The sequence below is a fragment of the Mixophyes fleayi genome, chromosome 10 (assembly GCF_038048845.1).
Source record: "Mixophyes fleayi isolate aMixFle1 chromosome 10, aMixFle1.hap1, whole genome shotgun sequence".
NCBI lineage: Eukaryota > Metazoa > Chordata > Amphibia > Anura > Limnodynastidae > Mixophyes > Mixophyes fleayi.
In genome coordinates this window covers 14,071,291-14,099,248 of record NC_134411.1, presented here as the reverse complement: position 1 = coordinate 14,099,248, position 27,958 = coordinate 14,071,291, and the positions used below count along the sequence as shown (strand labels likewise).

General features: G+C 41.1%; 2 protein-coding genes across 3 annotated transcripts in view; one reads left to right on the top strand and one right to left on the bottom strand.

Annotated features, from left to right (window-relative positions):
* The window catches only part of LOC142103748 (cathepsin D-like), a 147,488-nt gene that overhangs the window by 85,406 nt on the left and 34,124 nt on the right, over positions 1-27,958 (bottom strand). The gene's annotated exons all lie outside the window — the stretch shown is intronic.
* Positions 1,195-27,511, top strand: SYT8 (synaptotagmin 8). 2 transcript variants are annotated; one of them, XM_075187903.1, is made up of 9 exons: positions 1,195-1,366; positions 11,421-11,593; positions 11,772-11,935; positions 14,110-14,202; positions 18,170-18,337; positions 23,549-23,716; positions 23,812-23,929; positions 24,530-24,663; positions 25,495-27,511. In XM_075187903.1, exons 2-9 carry the CDS (start codon positions 11,467-11,469, stop codon positions 25,726-25,728), a joined length of 1,206 nt encoding a protein of 401 aa, XP_075044004.1. In that variant the 5' UTR covers positions 1,195-1,366; positions 11,421-11,466; the 3' UTR covers positions 25,729-27,511. The 2 variants fall into 2 exon arrangements, with proteins under 2 accessions (XP_075044004.1, XP_075044005.1); XM_075187904.1 differs by lacking the exon at positions 1,195-1,366 and adding an exon at positions 10,860-10,923.

Below are 27,958 nucleotides of genomic sequence, written 5' to 3'. Positions count from 1 at the left end.
TCAACTTTAAATTTCAGTGTAAAAATAAAGCTATCAAGTATTTGTGTGCTAGATAAAAAAAACAGTCAGTATTTAATAATAAACTAATTTGCACACCTTGCATTGTAACATGGTTTGACCCAGAGAACATTGACTCCTTATTTTGCCTTACACTCCTTAATGACTCAGGTCTACTGGGTCTGATTTATCAAGGCAGTATTATGCGCACGTATTTAGGCTTTGCTTACTCTCGAAATTCATCAAGGCACAGATCTTAAGGTACGTGCGCTAATGAATTCAAGGCCAGAGGTCTGCTATGATCTACTACACAAGATACTGCAGAAAATGTCCAATACCTATGTGGATCATAATTTCACAAAAGAACACACAGGAAAAAAATAAATATTGAATTAGTTAGTTATTAGAAAAAGTGTTCTTAAATTTATTTTTCAATGAGATACATTTATTAGGATGTTATTAATGCTTACTGAACATAAAATCAATTTTTACAGTTGCACGTGATTACAAACACATGTTATAGCATGCATGCAAGACTGCCAACACTACAGTACTGATCAGGACTTAGACTAGCCCTTTAGCTGGAGCAAGAGATATGGCAGAAAAACAAGTAACTTTGAGACGCTCAGAGCTGGATTAGGATGTGGCTGCATGCGCTTGAGTTTGGCACGTCCCTACTGTACATTGACTATGGCATAACTCCCCTTCCCCACCCCATTTACTCCCCAAAATTCTAGGATGTAGTATGCATCCTTTGCGTGCGTGGATGCAGAAGACAGGGCTGCATTCATGGACGTATCTCCCGGTTCTGGGCATGTGCAGGGGGATTTTGCGTATGATACGCTCAAGATCTTCAGATTCGGGCCTTAATGAACTAGTCCCAGAGAGGCCAGGAACAGCAGCAACAGAATTCTGATGCAGAGGCAGCAAGTGGATCCTGTATTTAAAATAAACAAAAACAAATACACACAGACTTTTGATTGTTATAGTAAATCACCATGTGGTATGGGCCCTTTAATGTATTGACCTGGATACAACTCCTACATTTTTTCCAATTGCACTCCTGATAGAATTCTTCAACATCTCTCTTTCCCGTGATTTCTCTATTCGCAATAGGATAAGGTGCCAATCTCATCATGCCCTGATTGCTGCCAGCTCCTCCACCCATTGGAATGTCTTGCTGAGCCTCTTTTACTTGTAACAGTCTGTGCGTGACTGTCAATGTAATGGTCTTTGTGTGGCCGAGGGTGTGGTGTCTTTCTAGGCTGAAATATAGTTGAATTTCCAGTTCTGTGTGAGTTGGTTGAGGGGACAGGAGTGACAAGGAAACAGGCTTGTACTGGAGGAAAGGACACACTGCATGGTTCTGGTGAGCACTTCTCTCTTCACATATTATGTTATCCTATTTTATATGTCCTATATCACATATTATCTTATCCTATTGTATATGTCCTATATCACATCTTATGTTATCCAATGTTGTATGTGCTACTGAGGGCTTAATACAAGAGGACGTTGTAGTGCGTATGTACATTTTAATTACCACTACGAAGTAGGGGGAGAAAGGTTTGTGTTCATTTGTTAGTACTAGAAGAATCTGTGTAATAAGTTTAGAAATAGTAAATCGAAAGAATGTACAGGAATATCTGCCATACACAGTTACAAGAAGATAAAACAAACAAGAACAAACAAATGTATTTCCTTAATTTCATGTAATCAAGATCATCCTGGGGATTGTACAATACGTTTATGAACACAGGCTTGCATTGCTGATACGTAAGTCTATGTTGCTTTAGTGTGCTTGAATAATATATGACAGCTTGGCAACGCAGTATCTATTTTCCATTTCACTCTTCTATATTCAACAATTTAAACATCTGCCCATTTTTGTTATCTGTTTTATACTTTTTGCTTATGTAACCAGAACGGATAGTTTACACCTAAACAGCTCTATTTTGTTTCTATGTTGCTTTTAACTTCTCAAACATGATATAAAGTCTAACTGGTTCAGCTGGCAACTACTACTGAGTCATCAGTCAAATATTTTTATGTATTTTAGTATACAAAGTCTTTAGGTTTTAACTGTACAAAGTGTACAAAGGGTGTGTATGTTTCATATATCTATCTATCTATATAAACACTATTGGATTTTTCTGTGTACTTGGGAGAACTGAGCTTTTGAAGTTGTCAGCCACTCACCTACTATATTATAAACTCAAATATAAAAAAAAGACTATAGAATATTGTGCTCTACCACCAGTATTCTAAGAATGTAAAGAAACCAACTGAAAAGTGGGGTGCAGGAGAGGATCCTCAGCACTCACCCAAAAATATTTAGTACAGTCCTGGCTAGTGTAAATTAGCTAGAATAGTATGGATAATGATTTTGGTGAGTCCTGAGGATCCAATTATTTTTTGTTTTATATATATATATATATATATATATATATATATATATATATATATATATATATATATATATATATATATATATGTGTGTATACTGATCAGCCACAACATTAAAACCACTGACAAGTGAAATTAATATCATAGATTGTTTTGTGACAATGGCACCTGTCAAGGGGTGGGACAGATTAGGCAGCAAGTCAACAGTCACTTCTTCAAGTTGATGTGTTGGAAGTAGGCAGGTCTTGTGGTGTGTTCACGGTATGCAGTGGTTAGTACCTACCCAAAATGGTCCAAGGAAGGCCAACCGGTGTATTGGCGACTGGGTCATGGGCTCATTGATGCCCGTGGGGAGCGAAGGCTAGCCCGTCTGTTTCAATCCCACAGAAGAGCTACTGTAGCACAAATTGCTTAAAAAGTTAATGCTGGCTATGGTAGAAAGGTGTCAGAACACACAGTGCATCGTAGCATGCTGTGTAGCCGCAGACCGGTCAGAGTGCCCATGCTGACCCCAGCCCACAGCGAAAAGCGCTTACAATGGGCACGCGAACACCAGAACTGGACCGCAAAGCATTGGACAAAGGTCTGATGAATCACTTGCATGTGCGTCGTTTATCTGGAAGAGAGACGGTACCTGGATGCACTATGGGAAGAAAGCAAACCAGCGGAGACTGTGTGATGCTCTGGGCAATGAGCTGCTGGAAAATCTGTGGTCACGGCATTTATGTGGATGTTACTTTGACACTTTCCTCCTACTTTGAGCAACATAACAAAGAGTTCAAGGTGTTAACTTGGCCTCCAAATTCCTCAGATCTCAATCCGAATGAGCATCTGTGGGATGTACTAAAAAAGCAAATCTGAGCCATGGAGACCTCACCTTGCATCTTACAGGACTTAAAGGATCTGCTGCTATCTTCTTAGTGCCAGATACCACAGGACACTTTCAGAGGTCAGAGCTGTTTTGGCAGCACGAGGGGGACCTACACAATATTAGGCAGGTGGTTATAATGTTGTACCACTTACAATCCATATAATTAGTGATTAGCCACATATTCATAAATAGTATGGTGAAGAGCAGCCCATACATCAAATAAAGCATCTGTCACGCAGAGAATGAGAGAACATTAGTATCATCTCAACTAATACACTGGACCAATGCCGTATCTTTTGTCAGTCTTTAGGGAAATCAACCAGCATTGATAAGCTGTCCATCTTCCAAGCCAATTTCCCTTGGCACAGATTATACAACTTGTATGTAAGTTTATACACTTAAACTTTACCCTGTTTATTTTATTTTACATGTTTTGCTGTGTGTTATGTACTTTTATTAACTATTTTTATAACCTGTAAGCGTTGTAGTTTTTGAATATTAAATCAAAAAATGTAATAAGCGCTGTCCTCATTGCTCTAAATGAATTCACTGCCTGAAGAGGATGATTGCTTGGCTGGGTTAACGCTTTATATACCAGTGTGGGAAATGTTAACTATTTTTGCGATCAGATCACAGAGTGTGCTCCATTTGGTAAATAAGTCATAGGCATTCTATGGGTCTTATACGTAGATGGTGGCAGAACCTATGTGTGTGTGAAAATCATGGAAGCGGGTGCCTGTGTTTGTGAAGCCACCAGTTAGATCTGTAACCTTAAAGAGAGGTGATTGACTTGCTGGAATCCAGTGTGTCCCCTTACAGTAGGCTTCCAAGTTACGTGTGCGCAGAGTGCGGTTTGTAACAGGTAAAGGTGGTCAGGGACGGAATCTTGACAAAATAGAGGTGATATATCATGTGACTGTTTGATTATATGGTAATATATTAAATCAGGCAGCTGGTATAGGCGGCTATCCCTGACGATATACAATCTCATGATTGCTGCACTTATAACACCAACCTTAATACAGAACAGTTGGAAGATAAACATGTGTGTAAACATCTCTTTTTACATTTTTATTAACTCAGTTTCATAGGAGAAACAAGATATTAGGTTTTGGAATTGTTCAATTTGCATGTTTTAATTCAAAGTAGTTTAAAGTGAAGGAATCTCCCAAAAATCCTAAATTCATTAAAAGCTCTTATTTTTCTACCTTACCATAATGCATAAGGAAAGAATAATGGCCTGAAGGTTAGAGTAAACTAAGTACAAAGGAATTTAGATGCAAACATGCTGCACTAATGGCCCATTGTAAGGGCAGGGCTGAGTGGCTCACTCTGCTGAGGGAACAAAACATTGAGTCATAAGAACAAGACATCCCAATCGTAAAGTGCCACGGAATTTGCTGGTGCTATATAAGTAAATGTTGATGATGATGACATAGGCAGAGTAGAAATAAGATGATAAAGCAGTAATAGGCAACTTGATACACCCAAGGGCCCCCTCATTACTCATGATCTAATATGCTAAAACAGCACATTTAGTCAAAGAAGGAGGCGCCTATTTCTAATAACATATCAGCAGGCATCGTAAACAAGTGTTACAAGCTATAACAACAAAAAAAAATGACAAAAGTGCATTATGTGCAGTAGACTATAGCAACCAATCAGACATAAGTTTTCATCAGTCTAATGCAAGCATATGTCTGATTGGCTGAGCACACTGCACATTGGCACTTTACCAATAAGTACCCCCCTTGTACTGTTCTCTGACATAATACATCTGATCAGATGCCATTTATTAACTTGAAGTCGTTGATGATGATACTACTTATCATAACACTACTCCATGTGGCTGTCCAGACACATCTTAATATCCCATGAAGACATAAGAGTGTTTCCAAGTGTGTTTATACACAGTGGGCCAGAGTCATTCAGGAAAGTATTCAAAAAAAGGAGTAAATATTCTCTGGGACAAACCATGTTACAATGCAAGGGGTGCAAATTAGTTTATTTTTTGCACATAAATCAAATACTGGCTGTTGTTTCATCTAGCACACAAATACTTGATAGTTTTATTTTTACACTGAAATTTAAAGTTGATCTAGGACATGCCGTACCCCAACTATAAATCTGTCCTCACATTTAAAATTTACCTCCCCCTCCAATGCAACATGGTTTTGCCCATGTGCAAAGTTACTCCTTTTTTATGCTTTGCTCTCCTTAATGACTCAGGCCCAATAAGTACATCCACATATAATGTGGAAAATATGCAGAAGCTGCTGTAACAACCAAGAGAAAGTGAGGTGAGAGGGAATGAAAACATGAAAGCCTTATCCTATTGTTACATTTAGAAATATGAATGGATGCCGCCATCTTGTTTCACTTGCTTACCGCTCTTGTAATGTTAGCAAATCACACCTTACATTCAGTCCAACTGAAGCTTTTTAGTATGAATAGTTATTTTCCATAGCTGTAATTGATAAAATTGGAAACATGTTTCACAAACAGTTGGGCATAATGCCACCTATGAAATTTGTAATTATTTCTTATGCTTTAATATATATTAAACAAGAATCTCAGGATTTTAACCCAAATTCCTTTGTTCCTCTTTCCTCATAATCATCCATTTTTTTTTGGTCTGATGAAGGTCACACACCCCTCTGATTTTCTCCAAATGGTGTTTGTTTGGCTCTTAAATTCATGTATGCATAGTGAGGGTGTTTTAGCTGTTAATAATAATAACCCGAATATGAATAAATGTGTCTATAAAAGGAATAATGTGTTGAATTTTGCAATCGAAATGGTTTTGTATTGGTTTGCTGGGCATTAACTATGCCAGCATGATCACTCATTGGGGATGATTTAGTAAAGAAGGGCAACATTTAAATAACAACTGTCACAGAGCTGGCAGCAAACAGGAAAGAGCCATATGGCTGGGGTAGCTATCAGAGACACACCAAGCTGCTTAGTCCTGAGAGGACTGGTCATGAGGTACAAGCTGAAGTCACAGGATTGTAGTATGTAGAATAGTGCTGGCCAAGCTAAAGTCAAGGGATTGGAGAAGGTAGAATATTGGGAAATGAAGCGAGGTCGAAGGATTGGAGAAGGTACAATAGTGCTGGCAAAGCTGAAGTCAAGGGATTGGAGAAGGTAGAATATTGGGGAATAAAGCAGAGGTCGAAGGATTGGAGAAGGTAGAATATTGGGAAATGAAGCCAAGGTCGAAGGATTGGAGAAGGTAGAATAGTGATGGCAAAGCTAAAGTCAAGGGATTGGAGAAGGTAGAATATTGGAAAATGAAGCCAAGGTCGAAGGATTGGAGAAGGTAGAATAGTGATGGCAAAGCTAAAGTCAAGGGATTGGAGAAGGTAGAATATTGGGGGAGGAAGCCTAGGTCGAAGGATTGGAGAAGGTACAATCATTATGTACAAATCAAGCAAGTCTTCTTTAAAGCACAAGCAAATACATCCAAAATAAAACTTTGCTCCTGCAAAGGTTTGGTAGAATTGAGGGACTTTATAAAGGCTACAGACATATGAGATAAATATTCCGATTGACTTGATATTTTCACTGAAGGGCTGATTGCAGAGAATGGAAAGTTCTGCAGTAGTCCAAGTAAGCTGAATGGCTGGATTGTTGTTCTTAGCAAAGTGCTGATTGCAGGAATTGAGATAAGGTGTTTGTAGCTGTCATTGTGAACTGATTTCTGACAGCTGTCATCTGGAGCTAGTGTTGAAGCCTTACAAGAACCATTACCTTGTGCCTGAATACATTCATACACAATTTATTTCAAAGCTGGTCCTCTGATTGTATAGCAGTGGATAATATTTTGGTGCCTTAAAAAGGGTAATAACAACCAACCTTGATATATCCAGTGTTAAACTGATGGAATCAAATGTGTGATTGAGTGCTAAGTGTTAGACAATCTTTGCACATTGCTAGTGTATCACCCATTTTGTGGCCTATTTGCAATCATGGTGGAAGATCGGAATTTCCTTGAAATGCTACTGTCCGTTGGACTGTGTTCAAAACACACTATGTATAGGCTAATTTAATTCCACTGTGCAATAACAACAACGTGTGTAACAGCTGATTTTAGTGCCAGTCCAAGTGCTATACTGGGGGTTTGAAAAAGTGGAGATGTTGCCTATAGCAACCAATCAGATTCTAGCTGTCATTATGCAGAAGGTATTAAATAAATGATAACTAGAATCTGATTGGTTGTTATAGGTAACATCTCCACTTTTTCAAACCTGTAGTTTAGTAAATATACCCCCAAGATTTTAAAGAATCTGAAGAGTTCTGTCCTTGGTGACATCTCTGATTTGTAATATTGACCAGCTGCACATTATCACTTTTGTTGTTCTGTATGCTGCATACAAGTCACAGTCATGTTTGTGGACGTGGCTCCTTATGCCTGTAAAGGATGCATCACCTACAGGGGCAAATGCAGGATTTGTAGAGGGGGGTTTTCACATCACGCCGCCAGTGGGCGTGACCAGCATGCATGGGGGCGTGGCTATAATTTTAGACAGTACTTGGCTGCTCTCCAACTCTTCCTATCCCCATAATATACATGGACAATGCTGCATGCACTACTGTTAGGTGCACGCAGCTCTCCCTTTTCTAGCAGAGCCATGTGAAGCGGGGACAGGGTCCAGCCACCTCAATTATACCCCAGTGCCCCAGGCTTGGAGGGGGGTTTCCAGGCACTAGGAACCCCCCCCCCCCTCGGGTTGCCTATGACCTATGAAGTGCAAAAATATACCTGTCCAGCAGTTGTGTCCTTAGTAATGATAAACAAATGTTGGCCAAATATTTATAAACAGGTTGAAATGTTTAAGGCAAAGTGGTTGGTAAGTGAAGCTCTCCAGCTTTTGTACAACCACCAAGGCTGGCAAGACATGCTGGGATTTGTAGTTACACAATAGCTAGAAAGCTACACGTCACCAACCTCAAGTACGAGAAACAGCTGCTATGTTAGTACACAGTAGTTTTGTTTATTCTCATACTCTCAGAAGTTGCTGTTTCTCTTTGCAGAACTCAGTAAATAGTTACTGGCCAGACAGAAAGGTTAGTTTGGTTGACACAAAGCAAAAGTAAACAAATGTTTATAGAAATGAGAATGGAATGCTAAGGTTGCCTGTAAAACCAGCACTCAGTAGGGTGTGAGTGCTGCAGGGTAGGTTGTATGGGTAAAGGGCGAAGGGATGGCAGACACACTGTGCTGATTGTATCAGGAGTTTGGAACCTTTAGTATGTATCCCTGCTGCTGTCGCTGGAACTATGGGACATTATCCATGATTCTCTGCCAGTAACACAACACAGAATACTATGTATAATAAATACCCCCTCCCACACTGTATATCAAACAAGAAAAACCTTCTTTAGAAAAGTTTCCAGGAACTACAAGATACAAGAATGATGCTGTCCAATTGTGAGTAGGAACATGCAAATGACTTGGTAAACAGAACAAACATTTTTGTGAGAAAGTAAATACAATAGTGTTTGCATAAGGGATTAGACATAGTTTTAAAATAAATTCCTCGGATGCTCTGCTGCTGAGATGGTGTATCTGAGCCTGGCATGCGAGTTACTGTGGTCCTTGGAACGTCAATATACATCAAGGGCTAGATTTACTAAACTGCGGGTTTGAAAAAGTGGGGATGTTGCCTATAGCAACCAATCAGATTCTAGCTATCATTTTGTAGAAGGTACTAAATAAATGAAAGGTAGAATCTGATTGGTTGCTATAGCCAACATCTCCACTTTTTCAAACCCGCAGTTTAGTAAATCTAGCTCCAAGTCTCCTTAGTTTGATTATGATATACATTTCTGCATTTTCAATATTTCTTAAATAAATATCTTATTATGAAGCTAGGTGAATAAAAATAGATATTAAGAATTGCAATGCATGATTAAGCTACCTCCCTGTCATCTCTTTACTGTACATTTATGAAATAATTAAGTGAAAACCTTTTATTAAATGGGTGCTCTAGAGAAAGATGTCTTTGGAAAGTGTTATATGTGTAAGAGCAAAAACAATATGGGTATTGTGGAGCATTATAAAGGAGGGAGAGCATAGTATCAATCAGGTCTTCAGGACCAGCTGGCTGGTACAGTATCCTATTAAGACGTACTTGTCTACTGCTCACAGTGGGGTTCACAAAGCACAAAACAGCCAAGATGTACCTTGCACCTAGATTTATGTAATTGTGCCTAGAGTTTCGCAAAGACCATAGGATTACTCTTCTCAATGTACCTAGGTGCACTTCTGCTTTGTTTAAATGTTTCCCGAGAGATGACAGTAGGTGTGCAGCTTGATGTGCACAGAGTGTTGTAAATCAGGTCCATTGGAGGTAACCATTGGATAGACTGAGCCAATGCTAAGGACCAGACCTGCCAAGTCACATAGTCCCACTGTCTCATGCACTCATATGCCCACTTAGAGCTTCATATGCTTATGCTTGTGAATTTGAACATTGCCAATAGTATTTATATGGGGAATATTGGCTATATATTTGCATGTGAGGTTATCTAGACATGCTGGCTACCTGATGGTTGTGAGGCTATAAAGGTATTTAGTGGTTTGTAAGGCTAAATTGCCATATTGGTTATGTGGCATATTAGCAAGCTGATTGCATGTGAGGCAGTATATGAGCATATTGGCTATATGAGGTACGTGTGGCTATATGGGTATATATAAGGGTAGAATTGGGTCCAATGTGTACAGTATTGCTTTTTCCGTTATGTGGACATTAAGGCCTAAGTCATTAAGTAAAGTAAGGCCAAAAAAGAAGAAGATGTTCTCCAGGACAAACCATGTTACAATTAGAGATCAGTTCCATTGCTCACACCGAAACAGGGGTAGCAGTGTTCTTGTCACTCTCCATTCTCCAGTGCCATTGCTCAGTGCCATTGCTCATACAGAAACAGGAGGGGTAGCAGTGTCACTTGACAAAAATTGACCGGAAATGACTTGAAATTAAGGTTGAGGTTAATAATAATATAAAAACAAAAAAAAAGAGCCAAATTATGTGATTTTAACAAAAAAATAGAATTTTGGGGGAAAAAATAGGGATCCAAAACCAAAACCAAAACACGGGGGTCAGTGAACATCTCTAGTTACAATGCAAGGGGTGCAATTTAGTTTATTATTTTGCAAATAAGTTAAATACTTGCTGTTTTTTCATCTAGCACAGAAATATTTGATAAATTGACCTACAGCATAAATGGGTGCCGGGCTCTGGAACGGGGGGGGGGGGGGGGGGGGGGCTTGGGGCTGCAGGCTGTCAGTTATCAGTGTATGGGTCAGGTCAGAGGTACAAGTAGCTCAGGTTTGGGTATTGTGCTGCATTTGTATGAGAGGGAGTAGGAAGTGTTGAGTGTCTAGTCTAAGTAGGAAGAGCGTTTCATGAGAAAAATAGGAATATAGGGAACAGCAGGGAAATAACATGATGGGACGGCCGATGGGACTGGGAATAGAAATTGATTGGGTTCCTGTCTTTCATCCTGTCAGGAAGTGACTGACTTCCTTTTACTTCCAATGCAAACCACTTACATTCCTTACTATATTATAACACAACATCTTTATTCTAGTCCCCAATGGGACAAGGAGTCCTGTGAGATTGACGCTCTTCCCAGGTCACTAGGTACAGTCTGCCTCTATATGTATTCTTATAGCACATACTTATTGTGCCATGTGTCCCTCATCTGTGCCCTCCCTCCTAGTGCCGTTGCTGGCTGACCTTCCCCTCTCCCCTCTAGCTGTGCCTTGAGCTCACTGAGTTACTGTGATTATTGTTTACTATTCTGTGCTGTCTCACCTCGTATTGTAATCTTGTCTGTCCCTGTACGGCGCCGCGGACACCTACTGGCGCCCTATAAATAAAAATTAATAATAATAATAATAATAATGTGATCTTCTGTTGCTAGATTGTATTGTCACCAAGGTACTGCTTATACTAAAGCAAGTCAGCATTGTCATAGTCTATGGTGTCACATTTATGTTCATAAAGAAGCATTAACAAAAGCAGCATAAAAAATAAAAAGTTCTGAAATAAGATGTGGGAAGAACAGGTTCTTTTGTGAGATTTGTTGTGTAATAGTCCCAGCACGTATATAATAAAAATCTGATATTTTATACTAGGTCCTGGGTACTGGAAGGGGAGCGCTTCCTCTCTCCAACCACAATCATGGCTAAAAGTACAAATGCAACAACAACTCATCCAAAATCTGCCACCGCGAGCCATGCGACTACTGCTGGGACTGTCGGTTCAACAATATTGTCCTGGATAGATAACATTTTGAACCGAATTCCATGTAAGTATGTGATTGGCTGAGACACTGGGTTACACCAAAAATGTGAACAGTAATGTAACTGTTATTGTGCCTCTTCTGTGTACCAACCATCCAACTTACATACTTGTTATATTTTCTTCTCTTTCTGTTTATTTATTCTCACCCACTTGACCTATTGCCCCACACACTGCTCAATCAGTGCCACGATGGGCCATCTACGCCTTAGCCGGGGTCGCGCTCTTCCTAATCCTTCTGCTAATCATCTGCTGTTGCTACTGCTGCTGTCGACGTAAGAAAAAGAAAAAAGACTCAAAAGAAAAGATCAAACTAGGATCTCCAAAGACGGATGTCACTACAAGCTTGGTAAGCTGCAAATATGCTGCACATAAATGTCTTTATTCTAAACAATAGGTGAAGAGAAGGAACAATAAAAGAAGTAAATAAGTAAGCATTTATAGAAAACATGCGTATGTAAATATAGATATACCAGGGGCAAACGCAGGATTTGTAGATGGGGGTTTCCACACCACGTCGCAAGTGGGCGTGACAAGCATGCATGGGGGCGTGGCTATAATTTTAGACAGTGCTTGGCTGCTCTCCAACTCTTCCTATCCCCATAATATACATGGGCAATGCTGCGTGCACTACTGTTAGGTGCACGCAGCTCTCCCTTTTCAAGCAGAGCTGTGTGAAGCGGGGGCAGGGTCCAGCCACCTCAATTTTACAGTGCTCCAGGCTTGGAGGGGGTTTCCAGGCACTAGGAACCCCCCCCCCCCCTCAGTTTGCCTATGTATACATGTACAGTATATACTATATAGTGAACAGAAAGCTCAGCTTGTATAGTGATAGTGTGAGTACATAACCAGTATTTATAAAAAAATAACTGACAGCAATACATTCACACTTACCATTGATCACTAGTGAACCTATATCCACTAATGACAGGTCAACAGTCTAAGTTTATGCTAAAATACATCACCAGCATTTGAGTAAATGGACTCCAAGCTCAGGCTACGAGCGGGAACATTACTCTGCAAGGGACAAACTTCAGGATCTCAGCGTTAATGACTTAAAACTCATTATTATTACAGTATAAAATTATTCAAATCCAGCTAATTGGTTTCAAATCTACATCATCTCTCCTTTCTCAAATCTAAAATCTCATTGCTAAAGACTGTGATTGTGGCTTTGAAATGCAATAGCTGGATTTTTTTTAAAATATACTTTCAGCTATTTTTACCAATATTGGTTATATTCTCTCACTAGGCAAAGTGCGCTCTACCTTCTTAAACTGCATTGTTACAAATTTAACTATGATTCCTGGGTTGCCCGCACGATGGTAGTCAAATACACTACCTTTGTGATGGTCTGGTAGGTGAACCTGTCATTATTTCGTTTGAAGTTATTATGGCAGCGAAACACTGAGAGCTCCATGTACTAACATACATGGAGAAGCCGTGCTGTTTTTGCAGCAGAGCGGCACCGTATGTAACATTTGGTTATTACATACAATGCAGCTCTGCTGAAAACACAGAGCAGAGCTGACCTCAAGAAGATGGAGGATTTGGGCGCATGGAGAAGACAGTGGTGATTATACACACGCCACATGGTAATGAATAATCTACTCCCAATGCATGCACGCCCTAGCTCCGCCTCCACCATTCCTCTGGGCACATCCCCAGCAGACAGCTGCAAGAAGAGACCAGGGACTAAATGTATCGAGCTGCAAGTTTCTAGTAGGTTTAAAAAGTGGAGATGTTGCCTATAGCAACCAATCAGATTCTAGCTGTCATTTTGCAGAAGGTACTAAATAAATGATATCTAGAATCTGATTGGTTTTTCAAAGCCGCCAGAAAACTCTCAGCTTGATACATTTACTCCCCAAGAAGAGGCAAATATGGAGGGAGGAATGGCAGGGGCTGGCTGGCAAATTTTAGCCCAGGGGGACAAGACTTGGCTCAGCAGCCTATTAAGAACATTTGAAAGGAAAGATATGCAGGTAGCCCAGTGACTCAGCTGAAGTAGCCCACTATGGGACCGGCCCAGGAGGCAGATGCCCCCCAGCCCAGCCAGCCCTGAAGAATGGAAATCTGCTGCTCTTTCCTCCATATTTGCCTTAGAACATAGACCCTTAAGTAGTGAAAATAATAACCATCATAGTTCATTTACCAAACCGACATAGTTTTTATGTGTGGATGGATCATTTTAAGCTAATACACACTTTAATAAACCCCAATGTAAATATAACACCTGAATTTTCAATACTATACGAAAGTTAGCAGCCACTTTATTAACTTCTTCATAGAGACAGTGATTAATTATTCATTATTAACCTTATTTATTTATGCACATTTATTCATATAGCGCCAGTATACTACACAGCAGATTACAGCTGGAAACAAAGACAGTAATAATACAAGACTGGGTGCTAGCCGAAAGACAATTGCTTATTATTATTTCAGTGTAATGTTTGACACTTAAACCTATGAAGCTACAATGTTTGATGTAATTCAGTCCTGTTCCCTGTGTCCTTACAGGTTCAGCCAGGTATAGGAGGGCATGGAGCCCAGGAGAATGCATATAGAGGACGACTGCAGTATTCCGTGGAGTATAACTTTCAGAAGGAGGAGGTAGGGAAATTTTCATCTCGTACCACAAAATTAAGAGCAGGCGCCAGTGTTATACCTCTCGCTGAGCGACTGACCTAAAGGTGCATGTGTTATTTATGTGAGTGAAAGTTAATCTGGGTACACATCATGTGATTATCGTGCAGATCACACAATTCACGATGGCTTGTTCAGATATTGCAAGAGTGTGTACGCTCGCATGATCATGTTTTATTGCACCAAAACACATTGCATCTGTTGATTTGGTTTTATAAATTTTCTAAAAATGACGATCAACGATGGAACAATGTCAGTCAAATGTAGAAGTGTGTATGTACTCGCCACCAGCAGCGTAGGCAGATATCTGTAAAGTGTGCACAGGGTCACGATCTTTTCAGCAGATGGTTATGACATGAAGATCACAGATCTGAAGCATACTTGGCAACTTTTGAAAATTCATTTCAGGGAGAAAGTAAAAAACAATGTGGGCGTGACCAGCTCCGCCCACTGGGCGTGACCAGCTCCGGCCACTGGGCGTGACCAGCTCCGCCACTGGGCCTGACCAGCTCCGCCCACTGGGCGTGATCAGCTCAGACTTTACTAGTTTGATTAGCATGTAATCATAATGTGATTGTGTATAAAAATATAACTGTGTCACTGCTGAATTGTTTGACTACAGGTACTGTATAAGGAAACTAAGTAAAGTATCGAAAGAATCAAAAGCAAAAATAATAGTTGAGACACCCATATGTTAGTTTTCCTACTTCCATCACATATAAACTACAAAACATCCTGTGTTTCTGTCTCTCAAGTAAAGATCCACTCCCTCTCTGTAATAAAGGCCAATCTTTATTTCTTTCTCTGATTTCTGCAAAAAAGGCCCCCCCTCCCTATGTGATAAAGGCACTGCTCGCTCTCCCCTCACTGTAACAAAAGCCAATCTCTCCATTTCTCTTCTCTGTAGTTAAGGTCTCTCACTTTCTCCCCACTTTATCATACTCCCATATCTATAATAAAACTGCCCCCAGGGCCGGTGCTTGGGTCCACGGCGCCCTAGGCATTTTTAAAAAAGCGGCGTCCCCCCCCGCAAAAATCGCCTCCCTCCTCCCTCCTTACCTTGTCTCACCACCGCCGCCTCTCTGCTCCGTCTCCTCCCCTCCACTCACTGACACTAGTAAGTGGAGGGGAGGAGACGGAGCAGAGAGGCGGCGGTGGTGACAAAATAGCCTCTTCCCCCCTCCCCGTGCATCTGAATGCTGTGCGGCGGCCGTGACAGGTATGTTCAGCAGTCGCCGCACAGTTTTAAAGTCTTTTAGAATTCTGTGGCGCCCTCCAGAGCCCGGCGCCCTAGGCAAGTGCCTAACCTTGCCTAATGGGAGCGCCGGGCCTGACTGCCCCCCTTTATGTCTCTCCCCCTCTCTCTGCAATAAATACCGCCCTCTCTCCCCCCTCTGTAATTAAGGCCTCTCTCTCTCTCCCCCCTCTGTAATAAAGGCCCCTCTCTCTCTCCCCCCTCTGTAATAAAGGCCCCTCTCTCTCTCCCCCCTCTGTAATAAAGGTCCCTCTCTCTCCCCCCTCTGTAATAAAGGCCCCCCTCCTCTCTTCCCTATCTATAATAAAGGCCCCTCTCTCCACTTTCTGTAATAAAAACCCCCCTTTCTCTCCCCTCTGCAATAAAAGCCCCTTCCTCTCTGTAAGACAGGCCCGATCTCTGTAATAAAGGCTCCTCTCTCTCTCCCCTCTATGTAATAAAGGCCCCCTATATAGTAAGCATTCCTGCCCAATTAAAAAGTAACTTTTATTAATTCAGTTAAAATAAATCATCCAACCAGACAGCTTGCAGAGAAATATTGATTAATGTTTTATAGTGCTTCAAACTTACACCTGAGTTACCTGCCACCTCCGTATATTATAGTATAGTATACGGAGGTGGCAGGTAACTCAGTTGTAAGTTTGAAGCACTATAAAACATATTTCTCTGCAAGCTGTCTGGTTGGATGCCACCTCTGTATAGCACAAATAGATGCTAATTGCCGCTTTGTATTGTTATATATGCCTCCTCACTTACTGGTCTCCAGCTGTATATATCCAGAGGGCACTCACAGCGTGGGCGTGGGAGCTCCGTGCTCCGCAATGGCCTGGGTCTTCTGGGAGACTAGCCACGTTGCGTCGCGTCAACCCGCCGATGACGTCATCGGCGCATGCGCACTTTGAAATGAGGACTCCGCCGGGAAATTCGTGATTTTAGAGTACTCTCCCGGGAGTCCGGGAGATTTCCCAGTATTCCGGGAGTCTCCCGGACATTCCGGGAGAGTTGGCAACCATGATCTGAAGGTACATTGTATAGGTGTGTACGCAGGAATCTGCGTGCTCGTTGGGACTTTCAATCGCCGGTGAAATTGTTACAGACATTGCATAGGTGTGTCCTCAGCTTAATTCATGGAATAGGCTCAATATGCAGAAACAGGATGTGTGGTTTTAGGTGTATTAGACATCAGACATCTCTGCAAAAATACAAAAACTTTACTTATCAATATTTCAGAGACGCCATGATCCCCTTTATCAAGATCCTGTTATACATTTGTCATACTCATGACAACGAACAATCCCTGCTGCTCCTGGCTGTCATGATTTGTGTGCCTGTTTAGTAGCTTTAAAAGATTGTATTTCCTCTGAACCTACTTCCCTCCTGTGTCAGTGCATGTCCTCGTTTTCTAGTACTTCTTTTTCTTTGAAGAATATTTCCCTCCTGTACTTTGATATATTTGAAAGTTTCGATTGTGTCCCCACTTTCCCTTCTCTGCTCCAAGCTATACATATTAAGATCTTTTAGTCTTTCCGGGGAAGTTTTGTGTCATAGACCATGCACCAGTTTAGTTGCCCATCTTTGTACAGTCTCTAATGTAATTATATCATTCTGGAAATATGGCCTCCAGAACTGAGCACAGTATTCTAGATGAGGCCGTACGAATGATCTATACAGTGGCATTATTATTACTTCTTTCTGCTACTGATTCCTCTCCCTATGCAACCAAGCATCTGACTTGCCTTGGTCAATGCTTTGTTACATTGCTTACCTGCCTTTAAATCACCTGAAATAGTGACTCTTAGAACCCGTTCCTTCTCAGTAGTTTCCATTAATGTGCCATTAATACTATATTTAGCCTTTGGTTTTTTGAGAAACATGATTTTGCATTTTCTGGCATTAAATTGTAATTGCCACACTCTTGACCAGTCCTCTAGTCTACCTAGATCATCAATCCTTTGTTTTGCCCCTCCTGGTGTGTCTACCTGTTGCATATGTTTCCCTTCAATACCATTTGCAATGTCTCCAATACAAATATTTAAAAGCACTAGTATAATTACAGATCACTGGGGTAGTCCACTGTGTGAGTGGGCTCTTCCACCAATTGCTTGAAGAATGGTCCCTGCAAGGATTTCAGAATGTCCCTCTGTCTAGTGGAACAAGACAGAGGGACAATAGACCCCTCCCAGTTCACATCCGGTAGATTAAAGTCTCCCATGACTGTTACCTCTCCTTTTAATGCCATTTTAGTGATGTCCTGCAATAGGTTCCTGAAGTTTCTGATGCAATTATTTCTCAGAAAATCGCATCATTTTGGACCCGCCCCCCGTGACGTAATGACGCAAACGCGTCATTTTACATCGGGGGCGGGGCCAAATGCAGCGATTCTCTCTGGAATTTTTGGGCCTAATTCTGCCCACTTCACTAGGAAGTGGGCAGATGCGGGAGACTGCCATACACTACCGGGAGTCCGGGAGGCAATATATACACAAACACACCATCCCTTTGAGAGATGGGCTCCTATGTAGTCCAAATTTAGTCTAATTATTTCACTGAGATCAAGTGTAGTATTGGGAAAATGTGTCGCACCTCCAATCTCTGATATGAAATTGGTTGTTGATGCCATTATGAGGTCTTGAACTGGGCTAATGGACTGACATCACTGCTGGGTGTGTTTCACTACAGATCACTATTGCCGTGAAGCAAGCTGCCGCTCTGAAGGCTATGGACAGTGGAGGAACGTCAGACCCGTATGTTATAGTGTTCCTGACCAATGACACCCGCAAGAAGAATGAGACCAAGGTTCATCGCAAAACACTGAACCCGACTTTCAATGAGAACTTCACCTTCAAGGTATCAGGAACATCTCCATTATTATTATTATTATTATTATTTTATATAGGGCCTATCAAATAACAGCTCTATATAGAGTTATTCACAGCAATCCCTGTCTCATTGGAGTCTAAATTCCTTGTCACACACACACACACACACACAAGAATCGATTTTTGCCAGAAGCCAATTAACCTACCAGTATGTTTTTGGAGTATGGGAAGAAACCGGAGCACCCGGAGGAAACCCACGCAAACACGGGGAGAACATACAAACTCCACATAGATAGGGCCCTGGTCAGAATCGAACCCATGACCTCAGCGCTGTGAGGTGAATATAAATAAGGCCAGGAAAACATGATACAAAATACTACAATACAAAAAGATGGGGATCCACATACAGTATGTGAGAGTGAGCCAGGAGTCCTACAGACTGTAGAAAGAGATATGGAATTGTCATTGGCTGTGTAAACTAGAAACAGCTGCAATTCATAATACACCAGAGGCTTAGGGCGCAGAATTAAATAAGATTACATAAATTGTGACATTTGTGAGACACAATATCACAGTGGCCAACTGTCCTAATTCCCAAGGACAACTGCAAGTTTTAAAAATGTGTCAGTGGAAAGTTTGGTCCCTGGAAATGTCGCTATATTTCAATATTAACTAACTTTACATTATCATTTGACATTTTCCGCACATAAGATACAGTTCTCACCGTTTATTCATCATCATCATCATTTATTTATATAGCGCCAACATATTCCGTAGCGCTTTACAATTGGGGACAAACATAGTAAACTAATAAGCAAACTGGGTAAAACAGACAAAGAGGTGAGAAGGCTGCTCGCAAGCTTACAATCTATTGGACGATGGGAGTTTGACACATGAGGTTAAGTCTACATTTGCAGTCTGGCTGGGCCGACTGCAAAGGTAAAAGTGACTCATAAGCTAAATGATCCTGTCACACAACAATGTTGGTCAAGGGGTAGTTGTATAACGGGTGGTAATAGGGTAATGTAGTGAGGTTAAGAGGGTGGTTGAGGAATATTATAAGCTTGTCTGAAGAGGTGGGTTTTCAGAGAGTTTCTGGGATTTAACAGATAATATTTAATAGAGCACACTATTTAATACACTGAAATGACATTACACTGTAATTATGTCAGTGGACATGTCACAATGGGGATAATATTGCACCAGGTTCTGCAATTCCATTGACCTGGGGGGTGATTATCTTAGAATCACCTGCACAACAGGAAACTGGTCCAACAATTCTGGTCTTTCAAGTACTATTAAATGTGGTCAAACCTGGAAAAAACACTTTGCAAAAATCAGATAAATGATCTCAGCTTGCATCTTAGTGGGGAGGGAGATTTTATACCATCTATTTCCTGATCCCTGTAAGGAAAGAACAGTGCACTTTGCAAAAGGCCATAGTTATCCAATTTCTCTCAAGAGGAAACAATCTTAGATGACACAATTAGATAAAGAGAGGCGTGTTAATGAGGAAAGTGATTGCGTATGAGTTAGAATTATTTTTCACCACAGATTCTTATTTACCTGAAAGGAATTGAAAAGAATGTAGAGAATGTTAACAAAACAGCAGACTTATGGTTAGCGTTTTCCATTTGATCAAATCCAAGAATCCAGTATAGTCTCTGCCTTTAATTATTTCTACAGAATTTGTGCTTCTAAATAAATTCACTACTGTACTAGAAAGTGTAAGCAAAACTGAATAAAGTCTGGAATTTGCAGACAAACAAATTAGATTTAGTGACTATGATCTGTCGTGAGCCACGAAAAGTTAAAATGTATTTTTCATATATGACGTTAAAGTGCAGACATTCTCTTTGATCAGATTGTGTTTTAATTATCTTTCATCTAGATTTATAAACACAAATTCCTTTATTCAGTGTTATGGTCACTTGACGATTTTAGTGAAATATCGATTAATATTAAATAACCATCAAGAAAAATGACATCAGTAGCAGAACTTATTTTTGGTGTATATTGCTAGCTACTACTTACTTAGTATTATTCAATAATACTTACAATCGCAGCTGCCTTGTTGAAGGTTTTGCCCATCTCTAGAGCAGTGTTTCTCAAACCCAGTCCTCAGGACCCCTGACAGTGCATGTTTTCTAGGTGACAAGGGAAATAATTATATCACCTGTGGATCTGTTACAATGTGTCAGTCAGTAATGACTACTACACCTGTGCTAAAGCTGGAGATATGGAAAACCTGCACTGTTAGGGACGGAACAGGAAACACTGCTCTAGAGCCAGGGGCGGATTGGGAACTTAAAATGGCCCTGGAAAAAATTATTGAAGTGGCCTCATGTCGGCGGGACCAAAATAAATGTAGGTGGGGCCAACACAAAAGTAGGCGGGATTTAGAACTACAGGAATTTGGTTGTAGTAACATTTAGGAAAACCTAGATGTGATGACTTTACACACAGTGGGTCATCTCTAAAGCCATGCAGGGCAAATGTATAGTATACTATAGGCAGCCCCCTCTTAGTATAGTATAGTATAGGTAGCCCCCCAATAGTATAGTATAGGCAGCCCCCCTTAGTATAGTATAGGTAGCCCCCCTTAGTATAGTATAGGTAGCCCCCCTTAGTATAGTATAGGTAGCCCCCCTTAGTATTGTATAGGCAGCCACCCGTTAGAATAGTATAGGTAGCCCCCCTTAGTATAGTATAGGTAGCCCCCCTTAGTATTGTATAGGCAGCCACCCCTTAGAATAGTATAGGCAGCCCCCCTTAGTATAGCATAGTATAGGTAGTCCCCCTTAGTATAGCATAGGAAACCCCCCTTAGTATAGTATAGGTAGTCCCCCTTAGTATTGTATAGGCAGCCACCCCTTAGAATAGTATAGGCAGCCCCCCTTAGTATAGCATAGTATAGTTAGTCCCCCTTAGTATAGTATAGTTAGTCCCCCTTAGTATAGTATAGGCAGCCCCCCTTAGTATAGTATAGGTAGCCCCCCTTAGTATAGTATAGGCAGCCACCCCTTAGAATAGTATAGGCAGCCACCCCTTAGAATAGTATAGGCAGCCCCCCTTAGTATAGTATAGTATAGGTAGTCCCCCTTAGTATAGCATAGGAAACCCCCTTAGTATAGTATAGTATAGGTAGTCCCCCTTAGTATTGTATAGGCAGCCACCCCTTAGAATAGTATAGGCAGCCCCCCTTAGTATAGCATAGTATAGGTAGTCCCCCTTAGTATAGCATAGGAAACCCCCCTTAGTATAGTATACTAAGCCCCCCCCTCACTTACCTTCAGTTGCTCTGAGCAGCGTCTCTTCTCACATCAGGCAGACAGGAAGTCAGACTTCCTGTCTGCCGAACAGCACCGTGGGAGCCTAGCAATTGGCTGTCTGTTGCTGCCCACTGAACACCAATGTTTTAGATTGCTTTCCTGTACGTGCCTCCCCCCGCCGCATCCAAACGCGCCCCCCCGGGAAAATCTGAGGTGGCCTTGTTAGGCCATCGGCCTACCGGGAAACTTCCCTGTATGGTCTATGGCCAATCCGCCCCTGTCTAGAGCAACACATAATTTGTAAAAAGTGGAACTTGTGTATTCAACTTTACTATTTATTGGGCAAAAGGAAAGCAAAAGAAGAAACTGAGACATTTTTAACACTTGTATCATTACATTGTATATATAACCAGTACACTGAAGGCAATCTGTTTAATAAATGTAAAATGTACACTTCTAACCAACTTTTGTCTTGAAATATCCAAACAACTGCGCCAGGGAGTAATATTTGTTTTTTAATATATGTATTGGGGAATCGAGACATACCCCTACACCTCTCCCACAGGCTGCAGTATACCCTCAGTGAGCTAGTGCGGTCCCCTCCAATATATATACATATTCATCAAGTATCGTTACTCATCCTGCGCTTGATGAGGATGGAAAGAAACTACTTAGCTGTTCTCTAATTGCCTGGGATTAAATATCACCTTTCATCCTTTACTGCAAGTTAATCTTAGTGATTCCTTAGGCTGTGTGACACTAAAACTCTGTGTTAAAAATGCATTTTTACTTAGGTCCATGTAAACGGATATAAAAATAGAAATCACCAAGTGAGACCGTACGTATTTGCATTTTTCTGTACATTTAACTGCCACTGCAGTGCATTTTGCTCTGCCAGACAAACGTAAGATATGCTTTATCTTGATTCTTAATTCTTCAAGATATTTTTTTTTATAAGAGGCCTAATAAACTTTAATGCAGTAGAATTCTAACCAAATTCCTAAATATAAAACTTACTATTCTCCCAAATGTTTTACTGGGGGAATGTGTGCAGATGTGTGGGGCATTTTTCGCTCTTACGGATATGGTTTTTTGACAATAATGCTCATATCTTGTTTGGATAGGACATGGAAAAAAATTATAATTGTCTGGAGCTGGTAAAGTATCAGAGATGATCTAGACAGGTGTGCTCAAAACCAGTCCACAAGAGGTGCCAACAGGTCATGTTTTCAGGATTCTGTCTGTAGAAACAGGTGGGATAATTACTGATCTAGGAAAATATATTAAATCACCTGTTCATGATTAAAGAAATCCTGAAAACATGAACTGTTGGTAGCTCTTGAGGACTGAGTTTGGACACCTCTCATCTAAGATCAGGGCCGGATTAAGTGAATGGAGGCCCCTGGGTTAAGGGGGCCTCCATTCCCCCGTGAGGCCCCCCCCCGTGATCAGAGCTGAATGCGCCCCCCCCCGTGATCGGAGCTGCCCGCGCGCCCCCCCCGGCACTTACCTCCTTCTCTGGCGCGCTGTGCTCTCTTTACTGAGAAGATCTCGTGAGAGTGAGACTCACGAGATCTCCTCAGTAAGGAGACTACAGCGCGCCGGAGAAGGACTGTAGGGAAAGTGCTCAGCAACACTGATCGCGCCGGGGGCGCCCCCGACCGATCAATACTGCTGCTGAGCACTTTCAAGGGCACCCTGGATGCCATAGGCCTCTGGGCTGTAGCCCAGTTAGCCCTATGGTTAATCCAGCCCTGTCTAAGATATATTTGCAGATTTGATATGTTGCAATTGGATGTTAATCAAGTCCCTACTTCATAGAGAGGATGGATCTCTAGCCAAACTTTATCTGCTATTTTCCCTGCCACTATTTCAGATGTAATAACTGACCTATTCTAGACATGTACCACATTTTTCTTGTAACCTTACTTGTGTAGATTACAGCGCTATTGTTTAATATACTCCAGGTGCTCCAGTCAGAAACACAAGAAACAGAAGTGGTGATGCAGGTTTTTGACTTTAACCGTTTCTCGAAGCATGACGTGATTGGGGAGGTGCGTCTGCCCCTACAGGACATGGATCTCCAACATGTCATTGAGGAGTGGAAAGAACTAGGAGCTGCAGGCAACTCAGAGGTGAGATGACAGTAATACTGGTGCTGGACCATACGCTGGGAATGATGTATACCTACCGTACCTGCTTGTACTTACTGCTTAAATTCTTGTTGCAGTATGAACGACTTGGAGACATCTGCTTCTCACTGAAATATACCCCTGTCTCTTCAAAACTCATTGTTGTCATCCTGGAGGGCAAGAAACTTAAAAAAATGGACAATGATGGATTTTCAGGTGATATTGTTAAAATTACATATAGGGAGAGTAGTATGTTTGTTTGTTAGATCCCTTGTTTTACTTGGTGTTTGATGTTTACAGCTGTCTTATTTTGTAGAGATCCATATGTAAAAAAAAAAGTGTAATACCCTGAAAACCATCCATTTAGTATATGTATTATGACTTTTAATGGCTACAAGTCAAATAAATGAAAACTACCTCTTACTTATCCCTGAGCCAGACTTGTAAGCTATGGTGGTTATGGGCTATTGGTTCATACCTGTACAGGACCAAAAGCATAGTCTTGGAGTATAAGGGGCCAAATGGGGGGCAGGGGTGCACGGTTGAGTAAGTCTGCCACATTCAAAACTACACTATTAATGTGTGTGTGAATATATATATATATTTAATTTAAATTTAACCCTTTGCCGCTGAGGCTTTTGTCACCCTAACGCTGAGCACTTTTGGGTTCATCGCATGTTTATTTTAAGCCTGTTGATCAAGCATGTATGTATATTTGGATATAGGTTTGGAGAATTAAAGTTCTAGGGTAAAGCTCAGGAAATATAGTTTCAGAGAAAATAGTAATGCCAAAATGATACACCCCTGTCCTTACAGATCCCTATGTGAAGGTGCAGCTTGCTCTGAATAAGAAGAAGTGGAAGCGTAAAAAGACAGGAGTGAAAAAGAACACCCTGAACCCCTACTTCAATGAACAATTTACCTTTGATGTGACACTAGAGCAAATCCAGGTGGGAACGCATACTGTGACACATTTATACCATACTTGCCAACTCTCCCTGAATGACAGGGAGACTCCCTGAAATAGGGGTGATCTCCCTCACTCCCTGAGGAGTCTGGCATTCTCCCTGATGCTGAGCCAGTACAAGACGTGGTTGGTTTCGCCATCTGTGGTATGATGACAGTTCAGAAATTGTGTCCTATGTCCATGTATTGATGCCTATGAAGGTATCCATTTTCATGGAGACCAAGATTTAATCAAAGACTGACAGGTAAGACAACATGACTTCAGTAATGGAGACAGAAATGTAAAAGACACTTCAGTCTCTAGAGATTCATTAGCTGATTTTCTTTAACGCATAGTTGCCTATTCTCCAGGAATGTCCAGGAGACTCCCGCATTTCTGGGAGACCTCCCAGGCTCCCAGGAGAGCAGGGAAACCTCCCGATCCTTGCCCCCGCAATAGATAAGTGGCGGGGGGGGGGGGGAGGCTTAATGATGCAATTATTGCATCATCTTAGCTCCGCCCCCTGCTATAATTGGCCAAAATTGTGACAATCCATTAGGGGGCGGTGCCAAAATGATGCAATTAGTCAAGCCCCACCCTCACACGCCCACCTCCGTGGGATCTCCCTGAAGCCAACGAGGAAAAGTTGGCAAGTATGATTTATACAGTCTACACGTAGGTAGCTTGTTGCTTACCAGTTGCGCTTGAGTAGACCTGGTTAGCACATAGGATTAATTTAGGCAAATATTTATACAATAGTGTCTAAACTGCACAAGCTAGTACTGACGACAATTACAAGGCTTTGTCTATGATACTTATTTCTTCTGTCCTTCAGAATGTGGATCTTATCATCTCAGTGTGGGACCATGATAAAGTGAATAAAAACGAGCAGATCGGGAAGGTATTACTAGGCTGCCGAGCTTCAGGGAACGCCTTACGGCACTGGTCGGACATGCTGGCACACCCCCGAAGACCCGTAGCGCAGTGGCACAGTCTTCAGCCAGCAGAGGAAGTCGATAAAATTCTGGGACTGAAGCATCATTTCAAACTCCCTCTTCCCCACAGATAGTAGAGCTCACACTGTGGGGTTCCGGAGCTTTCGTTATCAATCACTGAATGAACAAACGAACTGAGACCTCTACAATTCCTTAGCTCACTCAGGGTTCCTTCTGATATTTATATATTGTACATGCATAAATTATATCCATACTGTATATTAATGAATGATGTGCAAAATGGTTACACCCTACAGGACTGAGAAAATCAGAATAATATATAAGATACTCATAGAAATGTCAACATCTTTAACCACTGAGGGGTAGATTTATCAAAACTTTTATAAAGGAAAAGTGCAGGTGTTGCCCACAGTAACCAATCAGATTCTAGCTATCATTTTCTAGAAGGTACTTGATCAATAATGCGCAACCTTATATACTTCAAGAATACGGGCCTGATTCATTAAGGATCTTAAACTTGAGAAACTTCTTATTTCAGTCTCCTGGACTAAACCATGTTACAATGCAAGGGGTGCAAATTAGTATTTTGTTTTGCACATAAGTTAAATACTGACTGTTTTTTTCATGTAGCACACAAATACTTGATAGCTTATTTGTACACTGACATTTAAAGTTGATATTTGTTTGCTACATGAAAAAAACAGTCAGTATTTAACTTATGTGCAAAACAAAATACTAATTTGCACCCCTTGCATTTGTAACATGGTTTTGTCCAGGAGACTGAAATAAGACGTTTCTCAAGTTAAGATCCTTAATGAATCAGGCCCAACGTTGGCAATCCATATCACTCATCCCAAAATGTACCAACATGTACCAAAATTCTCCCACATGCCAAATAGATCTGCCTCTTGCTCCAAAATATCACCACATGGTCTCAGACCCGCACTTGTCACACAATGCCCCCACATGTATTCAAAAACTCCCCTGCATTCAGAGCAAGGAGGATGTGGTCCAGAATGCACTGCACTAAATCCTCCTCCTCCTTTGATTGGCTGTGTTGCGTGACCACCCTGCTTGCAGAGAATAAGTGATATTGGGAGCAGCACATGAAGGCTCCGCAGGCCCCTGGCAGCCCACAGGCCAACTGTTGCCCACCACTGTACTAGATAAATGGTAGCTACATTCTGAATGGTTGCTATGAGCAACACCTCCACTTTTTCTTTTCAGAAGGTTTGATGAATATACCTCTGAGAGATTACTCTCAGAAGGTTACAACACAACCCCTTGTAGACCCATCACTGACTTTTAAAAGGCAGGTAAACATCCCCCTGATCCAATGTGACAAACGTATCTTATTACATCCCCAACTAGATATGTAAAAGTCCTCATACCATGATAGAACATTGGGTGTTTGACATTGTGTTTACATTTACTGTGCAGGTGAGTAGAAGTGTTTGTTCTCTGTTATCAGTAATTTCAGGCTGGCTGCACTACCGTTGGATAGACTTGTGATCACATTTTTATTTAGTGGCCCTTTAACCAACTAGTAGTATGATTAAAGCACAAAGTTAAGAAGAATATATGAAATTTGTGTGCCTCAAACTAGGCATAATTTTAGGGTGCACCAGAGAAGACATCTGACCTTCTGTTCCACTTCCAAAGACCACTGACCTAGAATGTTCTAAGTTTGCTGTACACTTTGCATATTGTTAGCTGTTATACCATATTGTATTTGCATATATTTTACTATGAATATCTTTTATTTTGAATCAAGTTTCTTTTTTGCCCGGTCCCCACAAGCTTCTTTACTTAATTTTGGTAGGTAAATAAGACAGTAAGGTCTTCTAAAATAATATTTTCCAAACTTATCTCAATAAAAAATATAATTACAATGGATTAATTGTTGTTTGACTTAATTCTCTGGTGTGAACAACTATAAAACCTACTATATGTCAGTATGATGTGTACATCTGAAAGTGGTCTGCCAGTGGTACCAGAGTAAAAAATACAGCGTTTGGGTGGCTGATTTGGAAGTTTCAGTCCAAAAAAACCCTGGGCGTCCCAATCTGGTCAGCCAATGACTACAATCTCCCAGTGTGTGCATCTGTCATCCAACCATACTAATAGGCCCCTGTCGCTGCTTAACAAGTGTGTTTAGTTACATGTGTATTAACAGTGATATAGCATAATTCTGACTTAAACAGGAGGTAAAAAGGAGGACACTCTACGGTCTCTACCTGATATCACTGCTACAGGTAGACAAAATCCAACACTTCAGTGAGTCCTGTTATCTTCCACATCAAGCACCTGCTTTGGACACCCCCTACTGACCTGCTAGCATTG

Bases quoted from the DNA above. Each gene is read 5' to 3' on its own strand.
- SYT8 (XM_075187903.1), top strand. From the start codon at position 11,467: ATGGCTAAAAGTACAAATGCAACAACAACTCATCCAAAATCTGCCACC. The intron at 11,594-11,771 runs GTAAGTATGTGA...CTGCTCAATCAG, and splicing joins CATTTTGAACCGAATTCCAT to TGCCACGATGGGCCATCTAC. The intron at 24,664-25,494 runs GTGGGAACGCAT...TCTGTCCTTCAG, and splicing joins TGACACTAGAGCAAATCCAG to AATGTGGATCTTATCATCTC.